The 14,045-nt window shown below is 41.1% G+C and overlaps 2 protein-coding genes across 12 annotated transcripts in view; both read right to left on the bottom strand.

Moving 5' to 3' along the window:
- CCNDBP1 (cyclin D1 binding protein 1) overlaps window positions 1-3,641 on the bottom strand; it is an 83,874-nt gene extending 80,233 nt beyond the window's left edge. For 3 of the 6 annotated variants that reach the window (XR_006602839.1, XR_006602840.1, XM_045067687.1), the window contains exons 1-3: window positions 3,386-3,639; window positions 3,164-3,223; window positions 2,821-2,900 (exon numbers count right to left, since the gene is read on the bottom strand). Coding sequence is in view for 4 of the 6 variants with exons in the window: in XM_045067687.1 (XP_044923622.1) it covers window positions 2,821-2,900; window positions 3,164-3,223; window positions 3,386-3,494 (249 nt within the window). In the remaining 2 variants the exon portion in view is untranslated. Of the gene's footprint in view, window positions 1-2,820; window positions 2,901-3,163; window positions 3,224-3,385 lie in introns of all 6 variants that reach the window. The other 3 variants (XM_004751220.3, XM_045067686.1, XM_004751222.3) reach the window with 3 other exon arrangements.
- A 213-nt stretch (window positions 3,642-3,854) lies between these two features.
- The window catches only part of TMEM62 (transmembrane protein 62), a 51,533-nt gene continuing 41,342 nt past the window's right edge, over window positions 3,855-14,045 (bottom strand). For all 6 annotated transcript variants that reach the window (XM_045067685.1, XM_045067681.1, XM_045067682.1 and 3 more), the window contains 4 exons: window positions 13,258-13,342; window positions 9,595-9,699; window positions 7,713-7,831; window positions 3,855-4,705 (listed from right to left, as the gene is read on the bottom strand). In XM_045067685.1, coding sequence (XP_044923620.1) covers window positions 4,379-4,705; window positions 7,713-7,831; window positions 9,595-9,699; window positions 13,258-13,342 — 636 coding nt within the window. In that variant the 3' untranslated portion in view covers window positions 3,855-4,378. The remainder of the gene's footprint in view (window positions 4,706-7,712; window positions 7,832-9,594; window positions 9,700-13,257; window positions 13,343-14,045) is intronic.

The raw sequence follows: 14,045 nt of genomic DNA, 5'->3' as shown, positions 1-14,045 counted from the left end.
TCTCAGACCAGGAGTTGGTAACTACAGCGTATGGGCCAATTAGATCCACTGTCAGTTTTTAAAAATAAATTGTTACCAGCATACAGCCAAACTCTTGTTTATATATTACCTCCAGCTGTGTTCCCACTACAAGGACAAAGTTCACCTTCAAAGCCTAAATTATTTACTATTTCACTTTTTATTTTTATTTATTTATTTAAGATTTTATTTATTTTTTTGACAGAGATCACAAGTAGGCAGAGAGGCAGGCAGAGAGAGAGAGGAGGAAGCAGGCTCCCTGCTGAGCAGAGAGCCCGATGCGGGGCTTGATCCTAGGACCCTGAGATCATGACCCGAGCCAAAGGCAGAAGGCTTAGCCCACTGTGCCACCCAGGTACCCCTATTTCACTTTTTTTTTAAATTTGACAGAGAAATCACAAGTAGGCAGAGGCAGGCAGAGAGAGAGGGAGAAGCAGGCTCCCTGGCTGAGCAGAGAGCCCGATACAGGGCTTGATCCCAGGAAGGACCCTGGGATCATGACCCCAGCCAAAGGCAGAGGCTTAAGCCACTGAGCCACCCAGGAGCCCCCCTATTTCACTCTTTAAAGAAAAGTTTGCCAACCCTTACATCATTAGCCAGGGGTCTGATCTCTCTCTAACAGAATCACAATATACCTGAAGATAATTTAGCATAGACTCAACATTGCTCAATGTTGACTATTTTCCTTCTAAGCAGTCACTGGCTTTCTCCTATCTTCCTTGTCCTCACTTTTCTGCTAAATTCTAAGCCAGTGCTATGTAAAATATGGTCCACAGACTGGTGCCAGTCTGTGAACAGTTACCAGTCTGGGATGGTGAATAAGCACAGTGACTGAAAGTGTTAAAAAAAATTTTATGGCAATGTGACATTGCTTCAACATCCACACACTTAAAAAAAAATAAATAAAGCCATTCTTCAGTAAACTAAGGTGCAAGATTCTAAGAAAACAGTTGTTATTCAAATACACATAATTCAAATATAACTGAAACTTTTCACCTATGAATGAAACCACTGCTCTGAGCATGTATGGAAAAATAGTTCTATGCTCCCTCCTCATGGTATGTTACTAGCTATGAATTTTAGCAACAAGTCCTGAGTGTATTTGAAAGAAAGCAGGCAAACAGAGAAGAAAAATAAGGTAATACTACTCCCCTTAAAATAAATATTGACTCCCTTGAACAAAGCTTTTAAACTGCTCTCAAACACTTCATTTCTTATTTTCTCATCATAGATCTCTGGGGTCTACAGGGAGGAGAGTTTATCATTGTAGGTGAAGCAAAAGAATATTTTTTCATTTCAAAACATCTGGATATACAGATTGAAAAAGAGAATGAAACTATTGACTATGAAAATGAAATAAGGCAATAAATATGCCATTTTAAAATAATCTTACTCCTAATTTAAGTATGCCTAGTTCTAGAAAAATGGCATAAAGCATACCTGGTCATAGCCTACATATTGTAAAACTAAGTTTTACAATAACAGGTAATTTAAAAATGTACAAATCTGGGGGCGCCTGGGTGGCTCAGTGGGTTAAAGCCTCTGCCTTCAGGTCAGGCATGATCCCAGGGTCCTGGGATCAAGCCCCACAGCATCAGGCTCTCTGTTGAGCAGGGAGCCTGCTTCCTCCTCTCTCTGCCTGTCTCTCTGCCTGCTTGTGATCTCTGTCTGTCAAATAAATAAATAAAATCTTTTTAAAAATTAAAAAAAATAAAAATGTATAAATTTGGGGAACCTGAGTGGCTCAGTTGGTTAAGCGTCTATCTTTGGCTTGGGTTGTAATCTCAGGGTCCTGGGATTGAGTCCCGAGTTGGGTTCCCTGCTTAGCAGGGAGTTTGCTTCTCCTTTTGCCCCTCCCCATCACTCATGCTCTCTAATAAATAAAATCTTTTTAAAAATAAAAATAAAAATGCATAAATTCTTGTTCCAGCTATTCCACTTGTAGGAATTTTTTTTTTTTTTTTACTGATAATACATACATACAAAGATTGTCCTAGGCAATTTACTATAGCACCGTTTATAAGTCACAAGTTGTAAAGAGCTTAAATATCCCCATAAAGTATTGGTTAAATAAATTATGGCTACATCCACTCTACTGAATACCAGGCAGCCTTATAAAGAACTGAGCAACTTTAAATGTCCTACTAAGAATCAATGTGCAATCCATGTTGTTAATATTTTTAGGAAGATCCAGAAAAGTGTTTATGGTATCCTATCATTTGTGTAAAAAAGAAGCATGCATACACACATAATTGCGTCTATGCATCGAATATATATGGAATAATTCAAAAGTAACTGGGGAGAGGAAATATAAACTTTTAGCACACTTTGACATCTTCTGAATTTTTTATGTATACATATGTTACTGATTAAACATAAAAAGTAATTTGATACAAAAAGGGTATTATGTAGTATGACAGAAAAGGTGTAGTTTAGACACCATAAACCCTAATTTCAATCCTAGCTCCACTGCTTACTTACGTTAATCTGAGCCTCTAAACCTGCTTACTCACGTATCAGATGGGAATCACATATGTGAAAACACCGACCAAATAGCGAGTGTTTAAAAAATATATGTCAGAAAGGGAATAACCAGGGATGAACTGAAAGTTGAACTGATACCTATTTAGAAGATCTGCCTACGCCGTGCCAGGAACTGCACCTGGCAATTTGGCCTTCGCTGCAATCCTATTTGACAGATGTGGAAAATAAATCCCCTGGCTTGAGTGTAAAAGTGGAAAGAAGGTGACTGGATTCCTAATGAACGATGCAACACAAGGATTCCAGGAAAGTAAAGCTTACCTGTGGAGAGGGCAGCGGAACTCGAGAGAAGACTTCTGTCAGAGTCGTGGCTTCCCTTGCCACGTTCACAGCTGCCTCATCTGAGGGAAGGAGCCTATATATTAGTGCCAAAATGATCGGCCTGCAGATGCTGCATGGGCTTTAAAAATGTCAGCCTTACCAGCTGAGACCTCTCAAACACCTCCCCAAATCAATGTTTCATATCCCCAACTCCGAAGTGCAAAGGACTGATAGGGTGAAGTATCCTGAGAAGATGCGGTGGGAGGGGGAGAAGCGGGAGGGAAAGGGGTCGGTACACCGAAAGGCATGAGAAATACAAGTCCCCAACAGGAGAGGCACTCACTGAGTTTCCTCCAAAACGTCTCAGGATTAAACTCCTTGGTGGTCTCTTGGGCTTCGCCGACTAGAGGGTTTGGCATGTGGGCCGGGCGGGGGCGAAAGGAAGAGCACAAGTAAGCCCAGCCACCCCGACCCCCACCTCCTCCGCCCGTGCCCCCGCCCCCGCCGGCCTCTTCCCAAATCAAGCCCGCCCCTGCCGCCGCCGGTCTCAACGGCGTCAGCTCACCCCGCAATCCAGGCAAGAGCAACCGCAGCTCCACCGCCAAGCGCCGGAGCTGCTCCAAAGGCGGAACTACCGTGGGGACCGCGGCTGTAGGTGCAGCTGCACTCGCCATCTCCCTATATCGTCTGGAACCTCCGGACAAAAGCGACCAAGGAAGGCGCTAAGGCCGCACTTCCATAGGCGTTCCACATCCGGGGGTCACAGATATGGGTTCGTTTCCGGCAACAACCCTCCCGGCCCCGCCCCAGAGCCGCCGCCACACCTCTTTTTATCTTGCCAGGCCGGGCCACGCCTTTCCCCCCGCCCCGGAGGTCCGGCCACGCCTTTCTCCCCGCCCCGGAGGTCCGGCCACGCCTCCTCCCGCGCCCGGCGGTCTGGTCCGATTCGTCCCTCCCCTAAAGGCCCGGCCACTCCTCCTCCCGCTCTCAGAGGCCTGGTCACTCTTACATACACACACGCACGCACCGCCCAGTCGCGGTTTTTAATCATTACTCTTTTATTTGATTAGCTGAAAGCACCCCCACCTAAAGAAGCCGAGAGCCCATAACCCCGAGGTAAAAGAAGACTTGGAGCTAATATCTCAAGGGTAGTCAGGGGAGGGCCCAATTCCTACCGCTTACCTACCCCTCTAGTGGCTCCCTTGCCGGCTGCTGAGTTCCACACACTGTGCTAGGTACTTTACATGAGGTAACCATAAAAAATACAGTGGGCTTCTGATACTCCCATACACACACCCAGACCCTGCCCTGTGGATCTCCTGATTAGAACTTTTTCACAAAAGTAAATCAATCCCCTGCCTTCCTGGCAAAGGAAGGAATCATGGCATTATTTAGATTTTTCTGCAGTCCATTCTGCAGGAATCAGTAGTGAGTAATCCCCCCAACTCCCAGATGTCCAGGTTGTAGCAGCTTCCTGAAGCTTGCCCCCAGCACTGGCCTTCCACCTGCTGCTGGGGTAGAAGCCTGGGCTACAGAGGCGGATGGTGACACAAGACCTTCAGGAGCTCAAGTGGCTCTTTAACTGTGCTATAAAGGTTCCAAGCTCAGTAGAGTTCAGAGTCCACACGCAACGAATGATAACAGGTGTCAACAGTGTTAACCAGGTCCGCAAAGGGGAGAAGAAAAAAGCTAGAGCACCATATGTCATATGAAGAAAGTAGCAGGAATAGATCTGCCAGATGTATAGCAGTAACATAAGTAGGTGAACAGGTATAACTTTCAAGTATTTTCCTTGATGGAGATGAGACCGGAAGTTGTGACCAAAGCACCGCTGCAGCAAGCTCCAACACAGGTAAGCCATCAAGGGTATGTTAAAAAATGCCAGCTGGAAAAAGAAGCAGAACAGAACCATGAGCAAGACCTTAGAGGGTCGGGCCTCATTAACGAATTATTAGTGGCTCCTAAGGATATGTTGCTCTCTCTTGGGGGTTAACTCTCTGATTCTTTATGCTTCAATCACATTTGCTTATTAACACTCACAAGAAATGACTTATGGTTGTATATTTGCCTTATCTTTTTTCATCTTAAGGGGTGCCCGGGTGGCTCAGTGGATTAAAGCCTCTGCCTTTGGCTCAGGTCATGATCTTTAGGGTCCTGGGATCGAGCCCCGCATAGGGCTCTCTGCTCAGTGGGGAGCCTGCTTCCCTTCCTCTCTCTCTCTACCTGCCTCTCTGCCTACTTGTGATCTCTGTCAAATAAATAAAATCTTTAAAAAAAAAAAAAGCAGGTATCATTTATGTTGAAGGCCTCAGTAATGTTTAAGGTGGAAATGAATATATGTATAAATATGTACATAAACACACTTTTCTTTTTGGCAGAGTGAGGGGGGACTTAGGTATCAGTATTTTTTTCTTATCTCTGTGTTTCTTATTAATTTTTTCTATTTTAAGTAAACTTTACACCACACATGGGCTTGAACTCAGAACCCCAAGATCAAGAGTCGCATGTTCCACCACCTAAGCCAGCCAGGTGCCCCTATTATCTCTGTATTTTTAATTAAAGTAGCATATGAGTACTAGAATACGAATCAGAAGATTTAAGTTATAATCTAAGTTTAGCTGCTGTATGATTCACTTGTTCATTCATTCACCAAATAATTGCCTATTACACCAAATAAATGCCCATTACACGGCAGGCATGATGCCAGGCTCTAGGCTAAAGACACACAGCAAAGATGCATCGTAGAGCTTACATTCTAACAGAGAAAAGAAAGACCAAAAAAATAAACACAAAAGATCACTATAGTCGTGACACGTTCAATGAAAGAAATAACTGAGTCACAAGAGGGTAACTGAGAGATGGGTTCTCTGAGGCCTGAAGAGCAGGAATGACTCCATAGAAGGAAGCACATTCCAGGCAGAGGAAACAAATAACCCCTGAGGTAGGAGAGGCCTTGGCCTACTAAAGACCCATGAGCCTGGAACATGATGATCCAAGTGGAAACTGAGGCAGTCAGCAGGACTCAGATCATGTCGCTGCTCTGCTTAAAGGTTTTAAGCTGAGGAGTGATCTGATTAAGGTTTTGAAAGGAGTGACTGCTCTGTGGCAAACTGAGAGTAGGGAGGCAAGGGTAGCAGTGGGAAGACCAATCTGGGTTCCTGCAGTGGACCAGGCAAGAAATAATTATGGGTTAGACTAGCGTGGTGGTAACAGAGATGAAGAGAAGTGGTGGATTCAAGATATGCATCGGAGGGAAACCGAACAGGGTACTACTTGCTAATGGATTAAATACAGGGTATTAGAGGGAAAGGGAAAAATTAAAGATACATCCTAGGAAAACTTAACGAAATTGTAAAGAACTGGGGGAGGAAGAGGTTTGAGGTAGAAACGAAAGGTCCTTATTAGACACGTGATATTGAGATGCCTGTTAGAGATCTAAGGGGAGATGTGAAATGGCAGGTGGATATATAGACACTTGAAATGCAGAGAACAAGTCAAGGGCAGAGATAACACATTTGGGAGCCACGGGCCTAGATGATACATAAAATCCACTAGTGGTGTACTATTTATTAAAATATGAATATAGGGGTGCCTGGGTGGCTCAGTCGTTAGGCGTCTTCAGCTCGGGTCATGATCTCAGGGTCCTGGGATGGAGCCCCACATTGAGCTCCCTGCTCTGCGGGAAGCCCACTTCTCCTTCTCCCACTACCCCCTGCTTGTATTCCTTCTCTCTTTGTCTCTGTCCAATAAATAAATAAAATATTTTAAAAATATATGAATATAAACCCTACCTTTTAGTAAGGCTCAGGTTTTATTTGGTATAAGAGTGCTCCTGTGAGACAGCTTCCACCTACATAACAGACAACTGAACGAGACTCACGACCTACTCACATATAAAATGCTGCTATACAGAGAATGTTCTGGTCTGTGGTCAATGTTTACTAGGCAGAAGTCTTCCCTGATTGCCTCTAATCCTGCCAATCCTGCCAACCTTTACTGCCCTGTTATGAGGCTCTGAGCTCATTCTAAAAAATGTTTTTGGATCTCTTCCCAAACATGAAATCATTACCTGAGATTTTAGTACCTTTTGCCCCTATAGGTGAATAAAATACATAGTAGGTAAATACTTTCCAAACTATAGAGATTTGCTATTGGTTAGTTGTGTGTGTGTGCGCATGGGTGTGTGTTTTAAGATTTCATTTATTTGAGAGACAGCACAAGCAGGGGGAGAGGGAAAGGGAAAAACGGACTCCCTGCTGAGCAGTGAGTCTGATATGAGGCTTGATCTAGGACCCTGAGATCATGACCTGAGCTGAAGGTAGATGCTTAACCGACTGAGCCACCTAGGCACCCCTGTGTATTTCTTTTAAAGGAATCTTAATATACATGTAAACCTAACCTATTAGTATTTTCCCAAACAAACAGCAGCTGAGACATCACTAAAAAGCCCAGGTCTGGTTCTTGCCCAGTGCAGCTTCCCCTGGACAATAGACCCATTTTTCTTGTGTGTCTATTTTGCCTTTCTTCCCTCTGAAACATTTTCCTTCTTTGTTATCATAATCAATTTTGGTTTACTTACTTATTCTACTGTAAGTCCCTTATCTCATTTTTCATTGAGGGAAAGGCACAGTAAAACAAACTACAAAACCAAAAATCTCTTTCACTTTTTAGAAACCCTTCCTGCCGAATGTATTTAGATATTACGAGAGAGTGGTGGAAGAAAGAGCTTAGGAAGCATTTGAAAAGCAATTGAAAACAAACAAAACAGCAAATATTAAATTAGGAAATATGATCTGTGGTGTTTAGTTTGAGGCTCTGGATTTAATTCATAACTGTTATATAATTAGTCCAAAAGGCCAAGGCATTCTTACATTCCATTTCTGACCTCTTACCTGCAGAATGCCAACTACAAATGTTAGGCTGCCTTGTAGGAAATGTCCATCAACAAACATCCCAAAGGAAAAGCAGCAACCCAATTTGCCTTTGGTAATCTCACCAATAAACCATGGTCCTGAAAGAGGCAATGGGGACAAAAGGAGATTAAATGACTATGATTCTGATTATATACATCACAAGGTACATTTATAGGAATAACACGGTGTGAAAGTAGTTATTGGTAAACATTTTATTGGCATAATTTTTCTTCTTTACTGATCTGTATGTTGCACCATACATCTTAGCTAACCAACCATTTGCTCATTTGCTACACTTTTGTCTGATTATGAAATCATCTGAGTATATGCTATACCTGAATAGATTCCAGAAACAGGTCAGAGTATGTTCAGAAACTTTAGAAGATTCTGTTGCAATAATAATCTTAATATAATGCATTAACATTTCCTTTAAGAAGCAAAGAGGTAATCTGTGGAAGTTAATTTTCCAGAAAACTGATATTTACTCCTTTAAGCAATAAAACTTCAACCACTTTCATCTTTCTAAAATGCATTTCTTCTCTTTCTTATTAATATTCATGAATGTATTCTGACCTTTTCTTGCTGACCCAAGTCATTACTTTGTACATCAACTATACACTCAAGGTTAACGTGTAAAAAATTTAATTTCTTTTTCATTTAGAATGCCAGAATAACTTTTTGCTCCTCCCTATTACTTAATGTCCTTCCTAGCTTGCAGGTTTCTGGAACTACTATACTGTCCAGAGTGATAAATGGACAGTCAAGACTTCCTTTCTCAAAATGCAAATACCATCATCTGTTGGTAAGAACAGGGTTCAGCTTTAAAAAGTCATAGGTAATTTCCTCAGATGTTATTATATAACCTCCACTGGATACAGGGTCTAAAAAAGTGTTTTCCCTGAAAGTTTCAACTTTTAAACATGGAGCAACTTCTATTCTTTTAATGTTTTCTTTTACAGCCAGGAGCCAAATCATGTGCTTCACCCTCTAGTGTAAGGCAAGTGTCTAAAATAGCTTCAACCTATCTTCTAACAAGGAAACTGACCTCTAAAGGGCCATCCACCAAAGCCTGGTACACAGAACTGTAGAGTGTTGTATTTTTTTATCTAACTACTCTCTATTCTCTGGTGGGAGTTACTAATAGGCAAAGAAAAGTCTTGAGGTAGAATAAAAGTATAAGACAAAGACTAAGCAATGAGTAGGCTAATCTACTCCTCACTGACTTTATGTCACTAAGGAACATTAGTAAAAAGCTGTAAATACAGAACCACAGTGCTTCCTGCTTCTGTAAGTGGCTGAGGGACTAAGTATTGGGTATAAGAATATAACAGAAGAACTTGGATATGCCTGAACTCACCACTCATCTCAGGTTCTCCTTTTTGTGCTGAGTTTTTAAGGGGTATCCATTAAGTAAATATTCACTGAAGTACATACTAGGCATTGTGCTTAGTGCTGGGCATAGACGTGAACAAGACAGACAAGACTTCAGTGGATATTCTAATGAGGGAAGAGATGATAAACACAGAAGATAATCACAGGTTCTGATAAAGTAAGGAAGGAAATAAAAAGTGTGATGAAATAAAGGATAAAACTTCAAGGTACTCAAAGAAGGCTGTTCTGTACACACAAACTAATTATTTAATGGACTTCTCAGCTTAAGTTAACTTCGTGTCAACTAAATGTCCTTCAAACATGTTAGGAAAGAACTTTATTTCCTAAGATCATGTTCCAGGAAATGATTTATGAAGAATCCATGTGTTGTTCATTATGCTTTCAAGAGTCTAAATGACTCTTTTGTCAAAACAGTCCATACATCTTTTGGCAGAATTCTTCACAATCTCATGTTTCCTAATTGACTTACCTAGTGCTGTATACAGGGTTAGCAACAACACAGAATAGTAGAAGATGTTTAGTTTGCTCAGGACGTGGAGAGAAAAGGAAGTCAAATTTATAAATCCTGGAGACCCTAAACAGAATAAATTTGAAAAAACAAACAGTGAGCACATGCAAAGTTGTTTTCTTTCTTTCTTTCCTTCCTTCCATCTTTCTTTTTTTCTAATTAGTTTCAGAGGTAGCATTTAGTGATTGGTCAGTTGCATACGACACCCAGTGCTCAGTACATTGAGTGTAAGGCCCATCACCCAATTACCCCATCTTCCCAACCAACTCCCCTCCAGCAACCCTCAGTTTGTTTCCTAGAGTTAAGAGTCTCTTATGGTTTGTCTCCCTCTCTGATTTCATCTTATTTTATTTTTCCTGCCCTTCCCCTATGTTCATCTGTTTTATTTCTTAAATTCCACATGAGTAAATTATATGATACTTGTCTTTCTCTAAGTTCAATTTCTTTATAAGATTTTCTAAAAGACTTCCATGGGCTATCTTTTGTTATATGGTAACTATACAGATGACACCACTTTAAATTCAGAAGTTGGGAGGAATCCTGAGAAGCCAGTCTAATTAGAACTGAAGAGAGTAGAAAGTTCAAGGCAATGTGTGGTTGGGAGACACGCACATGCACACATGCACACACACACACTTATAGCTGCATAAACATGTAGGTTTGAAATAGAGTGCTGTGCTCAAAGTCTATGTTTTCTATGGGATTTAGTATCCAAATGTACAAACTTCCAAGTGGTATATAAAAATATACCAAAGAAGTATCAAAATTTCTCCAGTCTAATCTTAAGTATGAATAACCGTCCAATATTTCTTTCCCATATGTGACATAGCTCCTAACTCATAGCTATTCTCTTACTCTAACTGAAGGGGATCCCTAAAGCTCTTCGAATTAACATCTCTTAAAATATAGTGCCAAAAAAGCCAAGCATATAGGCTTCACACACAGAGTAGCTCCATTCTGTGGCCACAGACTAAAGTATCACAGATCCTCAACCTCAGCCAGCCGTTTTTCCACTCATGTGTGTGGCTTGTCATAAACCAGAGACATGACTGGAAACTTGATACACACTGAGCACCCCTAGAGGTGAAAACTACTGAAAGAACCAGTCCCAATGAAAGCCTGATGTAAGTTAAATAGTATGTCTTTCCTAATGGCCAACATATCCATTTTGTACTTAAAATACTGTTCAGTCTGACAGTTGATTTTGTACAAAACCTGGTAACAAATGATCTTTCCCACTTTGTGACATTCTTGCTACTCATTCCTCTCTTAAGAGTCTTTCTTGTTCTAGTCTGGTACTTCTCAAAGTAGTCATCTATATGTCCACTTTTAATAATTATTTATTTTTAAATATTTTATTTATTTGAGAGCAAACACATGAGCACGAGCGAGGAGCAGGGCAGAGGGAGAAGCAGGCTCCCCAGTGAGCAGGGAAGCCTGACAGGGGGCTCAATCCCAGGCCCCTGGAATCAGGACCTAGACTGAAGGTAGACACTTAACCAAATGAACCGCCCAGGCACCCCAATAATTATTATTTATTGTAAATAAATAATCCTTTAGCCTTGGAGACAGCTATTCTCCAAAAATTTTTAATTTTTTTTTTAAGATTTTATTTATTTATTTGACAGACAGAGATCACAAGTAGGCAGGGGGCAGCAGGGAAGCAGGCTCCCTGCTGAGCAGAGAGCCCAATGTGGGGCTGGATCCCAGGACCCTGGGATCATGACCTGAGACGAAGGCAGAGGCTTTAACCCCCTGAGCCACCCAGGCGCCCCATGCTCCAAATTTTAAGCATAAACTTTAAACGTGATTTTCTTTTTTGGCTCCACATTAAAATAATCTGGGGGAACTCTGAAAAAATAATCATGCCCAGGTCTCACTCAACAGAGATTCAGATTTAATTGGCCTGAGGGAGAGGAGAACCTTAGGTTGCAACCCAGGTGATTCTAAGCAGCCAGGACTGAGAAATTCTGCTTTAGTCAGAGCTGAACATCTCCACCATGACTGGCCATTGGAATCATCTGGGGAGCTTTATAAACTACTGATCTTAGATCCTACTCCTAGCAATTCTGATGTGATTGGTCTAGGGTGCTGGGTAGACACAAAGATTTTAAAAGATTCCCAGAGGATTCTAAGGTGCAAAGTTAAGTAGTGTTGTTTACAGAAAAGAACTGACCTGGGGTCAGAACACTTAGGTTTTGAGTCTCTCCTTTGTCTCTTCCTAGTGATGAGACTTTGAACAACCTTCACAACCTTTCCAGTCCTTAGTGTCCTAATCTTTAAAACGGGGACAATAATACCTATTTCATAGGATTGCTGTATGGATTAAGTGGGATAATGTAGGTAAAAATATGTTATAAATTTCAAATAACTACACAAAGATATCGTTATCCCCACAGAATGAGGCTGGGGCCCTCCCTTAAACATTTATTTATTTACATTATATGCAGGAACATATATGTGTACAATAATGGTTCTTGAACTTCTTCACAGAATTTGTGAAAATATATATAGGCAGGAAAACATTCAGTGGGATGTGTACACTCCCTCTGTAGTTAGCCATTTTACTGTTGAGTCATTGCTATGGTATTCCCCTCCCCTACAATCAGTCCCTGATCCCAGGAATTTCATCCAAGCCAGGAAGGGGTAAGGCAAATTTAGTTCAACAAGTATTTATTGTCTGTTATGCACACAGTGCTGGGTGCTGTGAGAAACAGAAAAGAAGTGGAAAATAGGAGTTCCTATAATGAGAAACTTACAGTCAGGTGGAGGAGAAAATGTATATATACATTTGGGGTGGTTATAGAAAGTAAGGTGACTGACTGGCCAAGTAGCATTAATTGTCAGGAAGGACTCCAGGGATTCAGAGAAGCAAGAGCTCATTATGACCTGGAAGGGGTGGAGAAAATGGGATGGAAAACGAGGGTTTGAGGTGAGCCTTAAATGAGGCTAAGATTTAGATAAGTTTAGAAAAATAACTTAAAGATAACAGCCTAGGTAAAAGCACAGAAGCATAAATGAATATGGTGTTTGTAGGGAACAGCGGAAAACTATCTAGGCTGAAATACAGGTATAACTGGTTAAAAATGCGGCTAATTAGATAAGACCCAGCTGTGGAGGATCTTTAATATCTGGCAGAGACATTTAGTCCTTTTGAGCTGTATTGTGATTTTCCCTCCCATTTCTGTTTGAGCTTCATATTATTGCAATGTAGCAGCAAAAAAACCCTGCTTTTTAAAATTTTTTAAAGATTTTATTTATTAGAGAGAGAGAGTGAGAATGAGAGAGAGAGAGAGAGCATGAGAGGAGAGAGGTCAGAGGAAGAAGCAGGCTCCCTGCCAAGCAAGGAGCCTGTGGAACTTGATGTGGGACTTGATCCCGGGACTCCGAGATCATTTCCTGAGCCGAAAGCAGATGCTTAACCAACTGAGCCACCCACGCGCCCCAAAAAGTGAATTTTTTAAAAAAAGATCAAGTACTATGGAAAAAGTACAGTAAGTTTGAAGAATGCACCTCACAGAGCTAGGACAAAGATAATTATAATAATATTTATCACTTGGTAATAGGATATTATGTGACACTTTAGAATGAAGACATCTGAGAATACAAGGAACCATGACTAACCTTTATGCTCTGGATATCCTCGGTGCCTAAAAGTAATGAGAACAGTGAGCTGGATCAGCACAATTATCACAAAAAGGACCCGGGCCTGCAGAGAAATTGGTGTTAGTGTGAAGCAGATACATGGGTACAATGACAGTTAAGGTTTTTAGAATGGCTTCATCAACAAAAATGGAAATAACACCATTGCCAGAAATGACTATGCAAGAAAAAGAAATCATCAAAGAGAATCAAACAACTGAGCCACCAAAAAAGAAAATTATAAATAGCCTCAGCATTACTCTTTCAGAATCTGGATACTGAGACTAATACTGAAACAAAGTAATTCTTAGTTATATAAAGTGATCAAACTGAAACAGTCCACCTTCACTGTCCTGGAAGTAGAACTGGTTTTATTTCAAGTTGTAGAAGAGTAAAGAAAAACCATACAAAGTGCACTGCAGGCAAAATGAACTAAGTCGGTATTTTCTTTTGCTTTCTCTGTCAGGGCACAATTCACTTGGAGATTAACTCACAATGAAGAGACATAACCTAGCTTCTGGTTTCTCAAAGTATGGGATCATTGGGATCGCCTTGTGCCTGTTGGGAAGGCAGAATCTCAGGCGCCATCTCAGCCCTACTAAATCAGAATCCGTTTCTTATTAATGTTCCCTGGTGATTCATAATACCTCAAAGTTTCCAAAGCCTGATCTAGATGACTATTAAAAAACCCCCAAAAGAAAAACAAAGGCACTAAAGGAACTTGTAAAACTGAGATACAAATGCCCCTTAGTTATATTTCCAAAAAGCTT

This window comes from Mustela putorius, unplaced genomic scaffold (genome assembly GCF_011764305.1).
Source record: "Mustela putorius furo isolate JIRA1106 unplaced genomic scaffold, ASM1176430v1.1 tig00003898_pilon_pilon_pilon, whole genome shotgun sequence".
Classification (NCBI taxonomy): Eukaryota; Metazoa; Chordata; class Mammalia; order Carnivora; family Mustelidae; genus Mustela; species Mustela putorius.
Note: the sequence above shows the minus strand (reverse complement) of the source record. Positions and strands in the feature narration are given on the sequence as shown.